Consider the following 17,383-nt stretch of genomic DNA (forward strand, 5'->3'; position numbering starts at 1 on the left):
GTTAAACAGGAGGGGGGACAGGACCGAACCCTGCGGCACCCCATAATTGAGGGGCCTAGGGGTCGATGTCTGCCCTCCGACCAACACCAACTGCGACCTGTCCGAAAGGTAAGAGGAGAACCACTGTAGGACAGTGCCTCCCACCCCCACCTCCCACAGTCGTCGCAGAAGGATACCATGGTCGATGGTATCGAAGGCCGCTGAGAGGTCAAGGAGCACTAGGACGGAGGCATAACCTCCATCCCTGGCTCTCCAGAGATCATCGATCAATGCGACCAAAGCAGTTTCCGTGCTGTAGCCAGGCCTAAATCCCGACTGGAAGGGATCTAGATAATCGGTTTCCTCCAAGGACCGCCGGAGCTGAAAGGCCACCACTTTCTCAACAACCTTCCCCACAAAGGGGAGGTTGGAGACTGGACGATAGTTGTTTAAGATGGCTGGATCCAAAGATGGCTTCTTCAGAAGGGGTCTCACCACCGCCGCCTTTAGAGCGGGGGGAAAGCACCCCTCCCGAAGGGAGGCGGTAACAACCACCTGGATCCAGCCCCGTGTCACCTCCCTGCTGTTAGCGACCAGCCAGGAGGGGCACGGGTCCAATACACATGTGGAGGCACTTACAGCTCCCATGGCCTTGTCCACGTCCTCAGGGCTAACAGCTTGGAAATCAATCCAGTGATGTCCTTCCAGATTCTCCCCCTGGTGCCTCAGCTGGCTCTGCGCAATTGGAGTCCAGGTCCATCCGAAGCCGAGCTACTTTATCCGCGAGAAATTGGACGTAATCCTCAGCTCTGCCCTGCAAAGGATCGCTCGTATCCCTCCTATTTAGGAGGGAACGGGTTATCCTGAACAGGGCGGCTGGGTGCGACTCAGCGGAAGCAATCAGAGAGGCAATGTGTCTTCTTTTAGTCGTCCTAATTGCCCGAAGATAGGCTCTGATGCTGGATGTTAAAAGTGCTCGGTCTGACTCGGACTTACTGGATCTCCATCGTTGCTCTAGGCGTCTCTTTCGGCGCTTCATCTCCCGGAGTTCCTCAGTAAACCAAGGGGCCCTCCTGGATCCACTGCCTCAGATCGGCCGTAAAGGCGCAATCCGGTTAAGAGCCCCTGCCGCTGCTGAATTCCAAGCAGCAACCAGAGTCTCCGCCGGACTGCGGGCGAGGGTATCAGGAACAACCCCAAGCTCCGTCTGAAAGCCCAAAGGGTCCATAAGTCGCCTGGGGTGGAACCACCTAATCGGTTCCTCCTCCCTACAGTGAGGGTTTGGTCTCCGAAAGTCAAGCCTCAGTAGGTAGTGGTCTGACCATGACAGGGGTAAGGTCTCACTACCCCTCAAACCAAGATCACAACTCCATGGGTTCCTATCAGTTCTAACTTCTTCTATAGAAGAGGTTCCACAAATCTACAGTGCCATTTAGAACCAGTTCCAACTCCGTCCCCCCACCCGTCTGCACATCATCAAGATGAAGAGTGAGAGGAGGAATTCTGGGAGTTGAAGTCCACAAGTCTTAAAGCTGTCAAGTTTGAACACCCCTGGGGTTGTTTTTTTTCTAAAGGGTTAGGGGTGCAAGGGTCTTGTAACTTGACAGCTTTAAGACTTGCGTGCTTCAAATGCCAGAGTTCCTGAGCCAACATTTTGGTTGTTAAGCAAGAGCATTGTTAAGTGAGTTTCACCACATTTTACAAGTTGGCCATGCCCACCCAGTCACATGGCTGCCAAGCCACTCCCACCCAGGCACATGGCTGCCAAGCCACTCCCACTCAGTCACATGGCCAGCAGGCCACTCCCACAAAGCAGGCCACACCTACAGAAGAGGTTCTAAAAAAATTTGGAACCCACCACTGGCCTGCTAGGCCGAAAATGGAGCACGAGGAAATTGTGCGACCATGCAGATTGGGGCAGGGCACGCAAGGGGTGGGGCTATTAGCATGCAAGGACAAAAAGGTTAGCCATCATTGCTCTAGAAAGAGTGTAGAGAAAAGCAACAAAGATGATTAGGGGACTGAAGGCTAAACATATAAAGAACATTTGCTGAAATTGGGTGTGTATCAGACCTGGAAGCCATCTTTTGCATTGGGCCTTCAGGCCTGCCACATTTTTTACTGTGGGAAAACAGGAGGGGGGGGATAGATAGCGTATGGGAGATATGTGGTCAAAATAACATTCTTTTCTCAGAGATTCAAGGCCACCTTGCCCTGCAGCTATGATGGCGTGACTGGGAGGCATCTCCAGTTGGGACGATGCCTGATTGGGCCATGTGACGAACATGAGGGTGCTGGGCAGGGACTTGAACTTTCACTTGGGTGGGGAAAACTTGGAAACGTCCAGATTCGGGTTTGCCCAGATGTGCCAATATGACACCTCTATTAAAATGGATCTGAGAAGACTCAAGCCTCGGCGTCTTCTTTCTTTAGGAGAACTCTGACAGTGTGTTTAGTTTAAGAAAAGAAGGGCTAGGGGGTGACATGGTAACACTGTTCCAATATTTAAAGGGTTGCCACAAAGAAGAGGGAGTCAAGGTGTTATCCAAAGCACCTGAGGGCAGAACAAGAAGCAATGGGTGGAAGCTAATCAAGGAGAGAAGCAGCCTAGAACTAAGGAGAAATTTCCTGACAGTTAGAACAATTAATCGGTGGAACAACTTGCTTCCAAAAGAAAGTGGTGAATGCTTCAACACTGGAAGTTTTTAAGAAGATGTTGGACAATCATTTGTCTGAAATGTAGTTTCCTGTCTGAGCAAAGGGTTGGTCTAGAAGACCTCCAAGGTCCCTTCCAGCTGTGTTATTCTGTTAATTTATGCTCAGATTCAGCTTGATGGCTTTATGGAGAACCTTTCAAGGTCAACCAGACAGGGAAACCAAAAATTATGAATGTTAATGCTACTTTTATTACAAAGTTACAGGAATAGAATCTTGCAAGTCTGAATGCCCGTCTTCCCTCCCTCCATCCCTTTATCCACAAGAGAACCAGGGAAGGTCAAGCTTGAGACATTTTCTCAAATTACGTTTCTGCCTCAGACTCAAATTTCTTTCCTCTACCCATTGTCTTGGTTGCAGCTCTTCCTTCAGTTCCTTAAAGTATTCTTTCTGCCCATTATCCCGCTGTGGTTTTATTAATAATGCCACGGAGTGGTTTGCCAATCCATTTTTCAGGCATACAATTGTTCCCAACTTTCCAATTTTTTTATTCTAATAAAAAGGGGGAATTATGACACAAAGGACCAGAGAAAATCAACAACCACAAAATATAGGTAAAGTAAAAACCAATCAATGGCAATTAACACAATAAACCTATGGACAAATGCCTAAACGAAGAGCCATGTGAAAAGCTAAATGTAGCTCATGTACAAGATGTACATTAGCTACATTTTATTCCAACGAGAATAAAATGGACAAAGGATCGGGGCCATTCATTAAGTCGCAGCACAAAATATTTTTTCAAGCCTATACATAAGAATATAGTCAACTTTCATTCATCTAAAGTACTAAATTGGGGCCAGATAAGGGTCAACTGAATTCAAGGGGGTTGGATTTGATGATGACAACCTATATATATGTATGGGTACAATATAAGGAAACTGGATGGAAATTGCCAACAGTGATCTGGAAAGGAGGATTAGAAAAGTTTGTTACTAAATATTATGGATGTTTACCTAGAATAGGACATAAGGATTCAGTGTTATTGGAGGATTTTAGAAATAGTAAATGAAATGCCAGTATGTGGTTATGTATTAAATTTTGGTATATTTTATGATGAAGGACGTTTAAATAATTATAGTCAAATTAAAAATGGAGGTATAAGGGTAACATGTATAAATATTTGAGTTAAAATACTTGAGTTAATATGAATTATGCTTGATGACTGTGGAAGAGATGCATGAAAGTATTTTGTAACCAACTGATACACTTTCTACAGTATGTAAAGAAGGAAGTTTTTATGTGTTGTGTTTGTTTTGAAAATAAAAAATAAATAAATTCTAAATAAAAAAAGGTGGGTTGGATTTGGATTGTTTGTGGGAATGTAAGGACTCTAAGCTGATGACATGCTTAACTCCAGCCCCTAACTCCGCCTGCTCTTCTACAAACATCCACATTTAAGTATCCACAATGCCTCTTGAGCAAGTCAAATGTTTGTCTGAAGAGTTCTAGAAACATTTGACAATTGGCTTTACTTATGGTTTGTTATCCATAGCACTCAAATGTCATTGGTTTTTTTTTAATTTCCTAACTCTTAAGACAAGGTATATTAATAAATTAATAAGAATACAACAGGAATGAGAAAGAGCAGTGTGGTGGCCTAACAATCAGGAGGCTGTGAGTTCGATCCTAGGTAATGGCAGAATTTCTCTCTCTGGGCGCAAAGAGAAAATATCTGCTGTGAACTCCACATAGGTATCAAGAACGGCATCCTGCCAGTAAATGCTTAGCTCCATTCAGTCACCCCGGTTCCACCCGAGTGCAAGAAATAACAGGGTTGTTAAGAGAAAACAAAAAGGGAAAATATAGACAATATTTTTGGACTGCTGGGTATCTTGAGAATTTTGAGAGAAATCCATGAACACTACAACACATTGCCTGCAATGGTGAACGTAAGGAGGCATGAAGCATCATTTCTTAAAATACAACGTGATGACTTGGTTTTCTATAATCATTTCTAGCCTTCCAGTCTGTTATCTGGTGAAAAGTGGGAATATTTTCCCACCATAGGGCTTCAGTTGCCCACTATCTTTTTATTTATGTATTTATTTATTTATTTATTTATTTGTTTGTTTGTTTGTTTGTTTGTGTGTGTGTGTGTATATGTATGTATGTATGTATGTATGTATGTATGTATGTATGTATGTATGTATGATCTCTAGAGGCATTCTTGCAATGAATTTCTTTTTATGTTGGAGAAAAATCAATCAGACAAAAAAAAGTGAGAATATTGTAGATCCAATTACTAAGATTTAGTTTGTTTACAGTTAAAAATCAGAATAAGGAGGAGGAGGAAGAGGAAGTTTTGATGATTAGTGGGGACATGAAGACTATATAGAACCAAAGTAAATACCTAGCAACACCATATTGCTCTTTTATAAGAAAAGCCACCCAATAAACGCAATAAGAACAATCAAAAAATAAAAACTGGTGTCTCTTCTAGATATTTTAGTTTGTTTGTTTATTTCCAGTCAGCAATTCAAAGTTCTCCTCACCGGTTCAGAAGGAGAGGCTTTTAATATGATAAATTGGCCAAGTTCTAATGCCAGTATCAGGTTAAGATGTTGATTTATATCACATTATTACATGAAACCGCTGGGCGAGATCATTCGGAGGCACGGGATAAAATACCATCAATACGCGGACGATACTCAGTTGTATCTGTCCGCCCCGTGCCAACTCAATGAAGCGGTAGACGTGATGAACCAGGGTCTTGAGGCCGTTAAGAACTGGATGAGAGCTAACAAACTGGTACTCAACCCAGACAAGACCGAGTGGCTGTTGTGTTTCCCTCCCAATAATTTGGCCAGTGTTCCATCGCTCAGGCTGGGGGGTCAAATTCTACACCCCTCAGATAGGGTTCGCAACTTGGGAGTCCTCCTGGACCCACAGCTGACTTTTGACCATCACTTGTCAGCTGTGACCAGGGGGGCATTTGCCCAGGTTCGCCTGGTGCGCCAGTTGCGACCCTACCTGAACCGGGAGGCCCTCACAACAGTCACTCGAGCCCTTGTGATCTCGAGGCTGGAATACTGCAATGTGCTCTACATGGGGCTGCCCTTGAAGAGCATCCGGTGACTTCAGCTAGTCCAGAATGCGGCCGCGCGAGTGATAGTGGGCACACCGCAGTTCGCCCACATAACACCTATCCTCCGCGAGCTGCGCTGGCTACCTGTTAATCTCCGGGTGCGCTTCAAGGTGCTACTTACCATCCATAAAGCCCTCCATGGTAGTGGATCTGAGTACTTGAGAGACCGCCTTCTGCCAATTACCTCCCTTCGTCCCATCAGATCGCACAGATTAGGCCTCCTCCGAATTCCATCCGCCAGTCAATGCCGACTGGCGACTACACGGAGGAGAGCCTTCTCAGTAGCAGCTCCGACCCTTCGGAACGATCTCCCCATGGAGATTCGCACCCTCACCACCGTCCAGACCTTCCACGCAGCCCTTAAGATCTGGCTATCCCGTCAGGCCTGGGGATAGATCCTAACCTACCCCACCCGAATGTTGAATGAAAGTCGTGTTTTACTGTTTTATTTTCTATTCACTTATTATTTCATGTTTTGTCTTGCACTCCCTCCCCTTGAATTGTAAGCCGCCCTGAGTCCCCTCAGGGAAAAGGGCGGCCTATAAATGACAATAAAATAAATAAATAAAATAAATTATATTCCACTCTGAAAAAATCCTCCAAAAAGAAAAAGAAAACATTGTGAATGCCTAACATCTTGCAATTCAGAACCCACCTGATAGGTAAGGAAGGGTCTCCTGCATCCCACCAATCCTTTGGCGGACTAATATACATGCACCACAGCTCCCAGCTGTATCCATGGGCTGAATTTTCGTAGCGCTGCACCTCAAAGGTGTCCTGCTTGATATTGTCAATGGATGGGAGGATGACCCTTTTTCGGTTCTCCTGGATTCTTGAAAGAACTGGCTCTGCCCTGGAAGAGAACAACCAAACCATTAGTTTGGAAAGATTCCAGGCAATTACATTCCAAGAAACACACAACTGATTAGATTGGTTTTCATAATTTGATACCTTGTGGTATATGCAATCTTTTTTTATAAGGAATCAAAATTCTAGTCCACCTATTTACCTACCCGTGTTTTCCCCGAAAATAAGACAGGGTTGTATTTTCTTTTGACCCCCAAAATAAGCACTTGGCCTTATTGTCGGGGAGGTCTTATTATTTTTGAGGTGCAGGAGGCAGCGAGCGTGGTCACCTCATGGCTGCTGCTGTGCTGCAATATTTTCGGGGAGGGCTTATTTTCACGGGAGGGCTTATTTTAGCACATGTGCTCAAAAACCCAAGTGGGATTGTTATCCAGAGTGATCTTATTTATTTGGGGGGGGGGGGGTAATACCATACATTCTATGCTATTATAGTCAAGAGCCAAGGTGGCGCAGTGGTTAAATGCAGCACTGCAGGCTACTGCTAGATCAGCAGTTCAGCGGTTCAAATCCCACCGGCTCAGGGTTGACTCAGCCTTCCATCCTTCCGAGGTGGGTAAAATGAGGACCCAGATTGTTGGGGGCAATATGCTGACTCTCTGTAAACCGCTTAGAGAGGGCTGAAAGCCCTATGAAGCGGTGTATAAGTCTACTGCTACTGCTATATAGTTGGTCGCACAGTTAGCCAGATGTTGAGACTGAATTTGGCATTTTTATCCACCTATCAAGCTCCCAAATCCTAATAAACTGTAAACTCCCAAGGATTTGAGAAAGATAGCTGATGTAGTTAAAGGTGCATTAAAGATGTAAGCTGCTCCAAGCCTTCTGCAATTGACTGATGATGATTATGTCAATGCCGATGGTGTTCAAGTGGTGCTCCAGTTGTTTTGGGATTGCACCCAAGGAGCCTATTACTATTGCTATTATTTGCGCTTTCTTTTCTATCCTCATCATTATTATCCTCCTCCTGATCACCATTTTATATCCTACCTTTTCATTGGACTCCTAACGTAACTTTCAAATATCTTCATTCATTTTATGCTCACCGCAACAACACAGAGCATTGGATTGAGGGAGAGCGAGTCACCCAAAGACACCTGTGTTGTGGGTTGACTTGAACCTGGATCTTCTCTATCTTATTCCAGCACTTTAACCATTAGAACACATTGTCTCTCTATTCTATTCCCGAGTAGAAGAAACTAGGGGTTGGATCAGGATCCAGCTTGTACTGTATCATTTAACTATTGGTTATTTCAATATATTTTCCCAAAGATAAAAAGCAAGCATCTTTAAGGGGGGGGAGGCGCTGAGAGCTTTGTGCCTGGAAATTACTGGCCTTTATAAAAATAAAGTGGAGTTAAAGCCCAATAAAATAAACCACTCCAGAAAACAGTATATGGATATTTATTCAGTCTTGGCTTATGTTAAGTCAATAAATCCTTTAACAATTGCACCGGCTTAGACAGCATCAAGGAACTTCACCTTGTGAAAAGAGCATGCAATGGCGAGGCAGCTATCTCAAGGTTATTCAAGTACGTCTTTCCTTATCCCCATTCAAAAGGCAGGAAAGATTTCACACAGGCTGACAACAAAGATTGTGGAAGGGAGGGAGATCAATTGAATCCATCAACGGGGATTTTAGGCTGCAATCCGAGGTAGATGCCTGAAGGTAAGTTTCCATTAAATTCTGTAGGACTTGCCTTTCAGTAGTCCTGGAAAGAAATTAACTGTACCTTTGCCAATCTGTGTTCCCACTTGTGACGCAGGTTGACTAAAACATTGCCTGAATGGGAAATTAGCACTGCGAGTGACACAGTTCCAATGTCATGCAAGCTTTCAAAATTTGGATGCTTCTCCTGACATTTAAATTGCAAACACTAATCACGGTCCCTTTATATTCTCCTCAGAATCAAGTATAATATGAGATTAGGAGTTTCTCTTTGAATCTCTAACATGCCAGCTTCCAAATGTGGCAATACAATGCTTCCTTTGCTTGTCTTGGAAGGGGGAACAAACATTTCCCTCAAAAAAATAAAATATATCACAGCATTGTTATGGTAATAGCATAGCAATAGCATAGAAATTTAGGGTTATATATTGCCCCATAGTGCTTTACAGCGCTCTCTGAGTGGTTTAAAATGTAGAAGCATTATTTGCATGTTGCATATTGCAATTTACTACATATTGCATTTTCTTGACCTCAGAAGGATGGAAGGCAGAGTCAACATTGAGCTGGTGAGGATCGAACTCCAGACTGTGGGCAGAGTTTGCCCGCAATACTGCACTTTAACCACTGCACCACCAAGATTATGTGAGTAACACAGTCTAATCTCTAATCCATTGTGCTCAATCTCTATCCATTGAGCCACTGTGGTGCAGTGGTTAGAGTGCAGTACTGCAGGCTACTTCTGCTGACTGCCGGCTACCTGAAATTTGGCAGTTCAAATCTCACCAGGCTCAAGGTTGACTCAGCCTTCCATTCTTCCAAGGGGGGGATTAAAATGAAGACCCAAACTGTTGGGGCAAATAGGCTGACTCTGTAAACGGCTTAGAGAGGGCGGTAAAACTCTGTAAAGTGGTATATAAGTCGAAGTGCTATTGCTATTGTAATTCTCTACAACCTCCCACAGTATTAAATGCTATCTTCTTTGGTCAAAAGCCTGCCTGCACCTAAATTCAATATGTCATCTTTATTTTATTTTTTTATTTTTTTACCAATTTTTATACCACCCATCACACTTGCGTGCCTCTGGGCAATTTGCAGATAAAACAGTAAAATGATATAAATGCTATTGTTAAAAAAAAGAAGTTAAAAACTCAATTAAAACAGAGTTAAAAGGGACAATTGTAAAGTTAAAAGCCAGAAGGAGCTTGTTCATCCCTCCAACCAACCCCAGGGGTGCAAAGCATTCTGGGATTCTGAGGCCAGTCAGCAGAGCCAGGACAAAATGCTTTTCCAGAAGCCCAGGATGGCGAGGGCCTTTTGTCTCTGGAGACAAGCAGAAAGCAAGTCACTGTGCAGCAGAAAGCAGAGAAATCTTTCTTTCTAGACCCCATCAATCAAAGTTCTTTAACCAATGGGCTCTATAATGTGCCTTCCCTGCCTGTTGGGGTGCAAAGGGTAGATGAAATTGCCTTAGCCATGAAAGCTGGCAGGTGACTTTGGGCCAGTCACCAGGAGACTATGAATTCTAGTTCCGCCTTCACCATGAAAGTTAGCTGATGACTTTAGGCCAATCACCAGGAGACTGTGAGTTCTAGTCCCGCCTTTGGCATGAAAGCTAACTGGTGACTTTGGGCCAATCACCAAGAGACTGTGAGTTCTAGTCCCGCCTTTGGCATGAAAACTGGCAGGTGACTTTGGGCCAGTCACCAGGAGACTATGAATTCTAGTCCCGCCTTCACCATGAAAGTTAGCTGATGACTTTAGGCCAATCACCAGGAGACTGTGAGTTCTAGTCCCGCCTTTGGCATGAAAACTGGCAGGTGACTTTGGGCCAGTCACCAGGAGACTATGAATTCTAGTTCCGCCTTCACCATGAAAGTTAGCTGATGACTTTAGGCCAATCACCAGGAGACTGTGAGTTCTAGTCCCGCCTTTGGCATGAAAGCTAACTGGTGACTTTGGGCCAATCACCAAGAGACTGTGAGTTCTAGTCCCGCCTTTGGCATGAAAACTGGCAGGTGACTTTGGGCCAGTCACCAGGAGACTATGAATTCTAGTCCCGCCTTCACCATGAAAGTTAGCTGATGACTTTAGGCCAATCACCAGGAGACTGTGAGTTCTAGTCCCGCCTTTGGCATGAAAGCTAACTGGTGACTTTGGGCCAATCACCAGGAGACTGTGAGTTCTAGTCCCGCCTTTGGCATGAAAACTGGCAGGTGACTTTGGGCCAGTCACCAGGAGACTATGAATTCTAGTCCCGCCTTCACCATGAAAGTTAGCTGATGACTTTAGGCCAATCACCAGGAGACTGTGAGTTCTAGTCCCGCCTTTGGCATGAAAGCTAACTGGTGACTTTGGGCCAATCACCAGGAGACTGTGAGTTCTAGTCCCGCCTTCACCATGAAAGTTAGCTGGTGACTTTGGGCCAGTCACCAGGAGACTATGAATTCTAGTCCCGCCTTCACCATGAAAGTTAGCTGGTGACTTTGAGCCAATCACCAGGAGACTGTGAGTTCTAGTCCCGCCTTTGGCATGAAAGCTAACTGGTGACTTTGGGCCAATCACCAGGAGACTGTGAGTTCTAGTCCCACCTTTGGCATGAAAACTGGCAGGTGACTTTGGGCCAGTCACCAGGAGACTATGAATTCTAGTTCCGCCTTCACCATGAAAGTTAGCTGATGACTTTAGGCCAATCACCAGGAGACTGTGAGTTCTAGTCCCGCCTTTGGCATGAAAGCTAACTGGTGACTTTGGGCCAATCACCAAGAGACTGTGAGTTCTAGTCCCGCCTTTGGCATGAAAACTGGCAGGTGACTTTGGGCCAGTCACCAGGAGACTATGAATTCTAGTCCCGCCTTCACCATGAAAGTTAGCTGATGACTTTAGGCCAATCACCAGGAGACTGTGAGTTCTAGTCCCGCCTTTGGCATGAAAGCTAACTGGTGACTTGGGGCCAATCACCAGGAGACTGTGAGTTCTAGTCCCGCCTTTGGCATGAAAACTGGCAGGTGACTTTGGGCCAGTCACCAGGAGACTATGAATTCTAGTCCCGCCTTCACCATGAAAGTTAGCTGATGACTTTAGGCCAATCACCAGGAGACTGTGAGTTCTAGTCCCGCCTTTGGCATGAAAGCTAACTGGTGACTTTGGGCCAATCACCAGGAGACTGTGAGTTCTAGTCCCGCCTTTGGCATGAAAACTGGCAGGTGACTTTGGGCCAGTCACCAGGAGACTATGAATTCTAGTCCCGCCTTCACCATGAAAGTTAGCTGGTGACTTTGAGCCAATCACCAGGAGACTGTGAGTTCTAGTCCCGCCTTTGGCATGAAAGCTAACTGGTGACTTTGGGCCAATCACCAGGAGACTGTGAGTTCTAGTCCCACCTTTGGCATGAAAACTGGCAGGTGACTTTGGGCCAGTCACCAGGAGACTATGAATTCTAGTTCCGCCTTCACCATGAAAGTTAGCTGATGACTTTAGGCCAATCACCAGGAGACTGTGAGTTCTAGTCCCGCCTTTGGCATGAAAACTGGCAGGTGACTTTGGGCCAGTCACCAGGAGACTATGAATTCTAGTCCCGCCTTCACCATGAAAGTTAGCTGGTGACTTTGGGCCAATCACCAGGAGACTGTGAGTTCTAGTCCCACCTTTGGCATGAAAGCTAACTGGTGACTTTGGGCCAATCACCAGGAGACTGTGAGTTCTAGTCCCGCCTTTGGCATGAAAGCTAACTGGTAACTTTGGTTCAATCACCAGGAGACTGTGGGTTCTAGTCCCGCCTTTGGCATGAAAGCTGGCTGGTAATTTTGGGCCAATCACCAGGAGACTGTGGGTTCTAGTCCCGCCTTTGGCATGAAAGCTAACTGGTGACTTTGGGCCAATCACCAGGAGACTGTGAGTTCTAGTCCCGCCTTTGGCATGAAAACTGGCAGGTGACTTTGGGCCAGTCACCAGGAGACTATGAATTCTAGTCCCGCCTTCACCATGAAAGTTAGCTGATGACTTTAGGCCAATCACCAGGAGACTGTGAGTTCTAGTCCCGCCTTTGGCATGAAAGCTAACTGGTGACTTTGGGCCAATCACCAGGAGACTGTGAGTTCTAGTCCCGCCTTTGGCATGAAAACTGGCAGGTGACTTTGGGCCAGTCACCAGGAGACTATGAATTCTAGTCCCGCCTTCACCATGAAAGTTAGCTGGTGACTTTGAGCCAATCACCAGGAGACTGTGAGTTCTAGTCCCGCCTTTGGCATGAAAGCTAACTGGTGACTTTGGGCCAATCACCAGGAGACTGTGAGTTCTAGTCCCACCTTTGGCATGAAAACTGGCAGGTGACTTTGGGCCAGTCACCAGGAGACTATGAATTCTAGTTCCGCCTTCACCATGAAAGTTAGCTGATGACTTTAGGCCAATCACCAGGAGACTGTGAGTTCTAGTCCCGCCTTTGGCATGAAAACTGGCAGGTGACTTTGGGCCAGTCACCAGGAGACTATGAATTCTAGTCCCGCCTTCACCATGAAAGTTAGCTGGTGACTTTGGGCCAATCACCAGGAGACTGTGAGTTCTAGTCCCACCTTTGGCATGAAAGCTAACTGGTGACTTTGGGCCAATCACCAGGAGACTGTGAGTTCTAGTCCCGCCTTTGGCATGAAAGCTAACTGGTAACTTTGGTTCAATCACCAGGAGACTGTGGGTTCTAGTCCCGCCTTTGGCATGAAAGCTGGCTGGTAATTTTGGGCCAATCAATAGCGGACTGTGAGTTCTAGTCCCTCCTTAGGCATGAAAGCCAGCTGGGCCAGTCACTCTCTCTCAGCCCAACCCACATCAAATGGTTGTTGATGTGCAGAATATAGGAGGAGGAGGAAGGTGTGTTGGGTACGTTCCCGGCCTTGAGTTATTTGTAAAAATAACTAAGATGGGATTCATATAAAATAAAAGAATGAAAAATAATAAAATATTTTTTTTTAAGAAAATGGGATGAGGGGGTTCCTTAGATAACCTGGTCCCATGCAATAAAGGACTTTAAAAGTGTGACCAACACGTTAAATTGGACCCATAAACAAATTGGAACTCAATGATCCAAAGGTGTTACATGTGCAACCCTAGGGGCACCCGAAATTGCTTCTGCCACCACATTCTGCACCAGCTGCAGCTTCTGAATATTCTTTCAAGGCTACCCCTATGTAGAGTGCATTTCAGTACAGGTGGTCCTTGATCTATGACCAAAACTGAGCCCAAGATTTCTTTTGTTAAACAAGATAGCTGTTTGATAAGTTTTGCCCTATCTTACAATTTTTCTTGCTGCCGTTGTTAAACGAACCGCTACGGTTATTAAGTTCGTAATGCCGTGGTTAAGTGAATTCAGCTTCCTGATTGATTTTGATGGTCAGAAGGTTGCAAAAGATGATCACGTGGCCCCCAGACACTGCAACCGTCATAAATAAGAGTCAGTTATCAAGTATTTGAATGTTGATCACTTAACGATGGGGTTGCTCAGTGGCCTAGTGGCCTAGAGGTGGAGCTCACAATCGCCTCACAATCTGGAGGCTGTGAGTTCGATCCTAGGTAGAGACAAATATTTCTCTCTCTGGGCACAATGAGAACATATCTGCCAAATATAACCCCACACTGGTGACAGGGAAGGGCATCTGGCCAGTAAACACTCAGCTCCATTCAATTGCCCAGGCTCCACCTTATGGGATCATTAAAAGATGACGATGAACTATGGGGATGCTGCAAGAGTTGTGAAAAACAGTTGCAAGTTACATTTTTCAGTGATGTTGTAACTTTAATGGTCACGAAACGAAGGATTTTAAGTATCAGCTTTGAAAGCCATATTAACTCCGGAAACTTCCATGCTGCCACATTCTTGTGCCTGGGAAAGTAGAAGGGGGGGATTTAGTAGAGGGAATGTAGTTAAACATAATAGCATTCTTCTTTTTGGTCAAGGTCATGGTACCCCTGAACCTGGAGGGGTGGTTGAAATGATGTCTTGAGTTGGGACAGATTGTGTTTGGACCATTGATGAACTGATGGGTGCAGGGGCTGGGTTTGGGCTTTTGACTTACTGAGGGAAAACCCAGAACTCTCAGATTTGGGTTTTCCCAGATGTGCCAGTATAGCTACTCTAATAAAAGGGAAGTTTGAGAAAATGATTGTCTCTGAGTTTTTAATTTGGAGTTGGGTTCTTCTGGCACACTGACAATAACTTGAGGATACGGGAGATGCCCAGAGCCTGAGTGATTGAAAGTAGAGTTAATGCTATTGTCATAGGAAAATTCCAATAGGAAACAAAGGCAACAACACAAGCAAAAATTCTTACTTTAAAATCAGAGGTTTATTGTTTCTAATAATTTGGAACATTAGAAATGAATAGATATAAAAGATATAATAGCAGTAATACACTGCATTAACATATTAATGCAGAGGGCCAATGAGATATAGCAAGTCCTACAAGGACTGCTACAAATGAAAAAATGAAATTCAATGGTGAAAAGAGTCAGGTTCTACATTTAGGCAACAAAAACGAAATGCACAGGTACAGTATAGGTGGTACCTTGCTCAACAGTAGTAACTGTGAAAGGGATCTTGGAGTCCTAGTGGACAACCATTTAAATATGAGCCAGCCGTGTGCAGCAGCTGCCAAAAAAGGCAACACAGTTCTAGGCTGCATAAACAGAGGGATCGAATCAAGATCACGTGAAGTGTTAATAACACTTTATTATGCCTTGGTAAGGCCACACTTGGAATACTGCATTCAGTTTTGGTCACCACGATGTAGAAAAGATGTGGAGACTCTAGAAAGAGTACAGAGAAGAGCAACAAAGATGATTAGGGGACTGGAGACTAAAACATATGAAGAACGGTTGCAGGAACTGGGTATGTCTAGTTTAATAGAAAGAAGGACTAGGGGAGACATGATAGCAGTGTTCCAATATCTCAGGGGTTGCCCCAAAGAAGAGGGAGTCAAACTATTCTCCAAGGCAGCTGAGGGTAGAACAAGAAGCAATGGGTGGAAACTAATCAAGGAGAGAAGCAACTTAGAACTGAGGAGAAATTTCCTGACAGTTAGAACAATTAATCAGTGGAACAACTTGCCTCCAGAAGTTGTGAATGCCCCAACACTGGAAGTCTTTAAGAAGATGTTGGATAGCCATTTGTCTGAAACGGTATAAGGTTTCCTGTCTAGGCAGAGGGTTGGACTAGAAGACCTCCAAGGTCCCTTCCAACTCTGCTATTGTATTGTAAATCAAAGAGTGCCGAGCCGATCTTGAACCCGATCTTTTATACTGTTCTTCTAACCACATACATGCTTCACAACCTCACTAACTGTCACTATCTGTGAACACCTGTGTAACATTACTTTCAATCCCTCATTTCCAACAGTTTCATTTTTCCTGTTTTAAACGAATCCAGACAAGGGCATATTTTGCAAAAAAGAAAGAAAGAAAGAAAGAAAGAAAGAAAGAAAGAAAGAAAGAAAGAAAGAAAGAAAGAAAGAAAGAAAGAAAGAAAGAAAGAAAGAAAGAAACAAACAAACAAACAAACATATTTCGCAGTTAGCAACGGTTCAGCAGGATTACAAATATTTCTGGTAAATTTTGAAATCATCCTAGCTGAAAACTTTGGTTCCTATCTCTTCTGGGGCTTTCTATCATCCATAGGACTTATTGAATCTAATAGCTCAATAGGCTATATTTCTTGATTCTCACACTATGAAATCATCCACATAATGTGATCCTGGTACCATCCTGCTTTCTTAAGCAACAGACTCTCAGCATAGTCAAAAGCAGAGACAACTCCTTAATACCTTCTCTGTTGAAGGTCTTTTCAGATGACCTTTTCGTAAACAGCAGTATATATGCAGCCTTTTCGGCTGCATATATAACACCCAGCTCTGAAGAATGAGCCACCCGAGAAGGATAAGAGCAGTTAAGCTCGACCTATAAATGCCAGGGTTGAAAAGATGCCTTTGAAACGTATCTTTGGGGTTCATTGTTCAAAAGGAAAACCCATAAACCCATTTGAAATCCATCCCCCCACTCCCATCTGTTTTGCAGATATTTCTACCATTTTCCTCCTGGGAGCAATAGCTTCTTCTTTCCATGGCACAGGATGAATTGTGCACGAGACTCTCCTGTCACATCTATATCAAGCAGAAAGCGGAAGAGCAACAAATTTTATTTCTAAAAAATAAAATCGAGTTTATCACGAGAGGAGGAAGAAACGGGAAAACCCATTAATTCTTAGTCCTTTCACAGAATAGAATTTAACTCTACCGATACTCTTCCATAGATATCTTTGGCATAAAAGGAGCTTTTAAGAAGAGGAGTTTAAAGTGGTTTTGTTAAAAGTAATCATGGTTAATTGGATTCCTCCTGGGTTTAGAGCTGGCAAAAATAAAATTCAAGGCCCTACTCAGCCACAGAACTTTTGGGGTGACCTAGACCCAATGCATCTATTCCAGGCCAGGCTGCTTCACAAGGGAAAGTAATAAGGATAAATGTTGAATTCCTGGAAGTGTGGAATGATGGAACTGCAACAGATAAATAAATGGCAAAATGAAGTCTATTTGTACTTTGAAGAATCAAGAGTGCTCTGTAAGATCCACCTCAATCTTGCTTCCTTGCTACAGAACGTCTTTCAAATGATGTTAATAAAAATAAAAGCATTTATTATAATCTCAGGAGAAAGGAAGAGATGCCCACACAAACTGTATGTAAGCCAATGCAAATTATTTTGAAAGGGAAGGAGTAGCAGACCCTAGGGTAGGAGTTAAAAGAGGGATCAGCCTAGGCTCCTTTATATAACCATAAGCAAACTAAGTGCAGGGATGTGATGGCTCAGTGGCTAAGACACTGAGCTTGTCGATTAGAAAGGTTGGCAGTTCAGCGGTTCGAATCCCTAGCCCTGCGTAATGGAGTGAGCTCCCGTTCCTTCTCCCAGCTTCTGCCAACCTAGCAGTTTGAAAGCATGTGAAAATGCAAGTAGAAAAAATAGGGACCACCTTTGGTGGGCAGGTAACAACGTTCTGTGCACCTTTGCCATTTAGTCATGCCAGCCACATGACCACG

General features: G+C 44.4%; 1 protein-coding gene across 1 annotated transcript in view; it reads right to left on the reverse strand.

Annotated features, from left to right (window-relative positions):
• GALNT17 (polypeptide N-acetylgalactosaminyltransferase 17) overlaps nt 1–17,383 on the reverse strand; it is a 372,456-nt gene that overhangs the window by 136,377 nt on the left and 218,696 nt on the right. Inside the window, exon 5 of the mRNA XM_087717193.1 lies at nt 6,438–6,635. Within this exon, the coding sequence (XP_087573319.1) occupies nt 6,438–6,635 (198 nt within the window). The remainder of the gene's footprint in view (nt 1–6,437; nt 6,636–17,383) is intronic.

The sequence above is a fragment of the Thamnophis sirtalis genome, unplaced genomic scaffold, assembly GCF_051295495.1.
Source record: "Thamnophis sirtalis isolate CommonGarterSnake01/CBP01778 unplaced genomic scaffold, rThaSir2_p1.2 scaffold_6, whole genome shotgun sequence".
Classification (NCBI taxonomy): domain Eukaryota; kingdom Metazoa; phylum Chordata; class Lepidosauria; order Squamata; family Natricidae; genus Thamnophis; species Thamnophis sirtalis.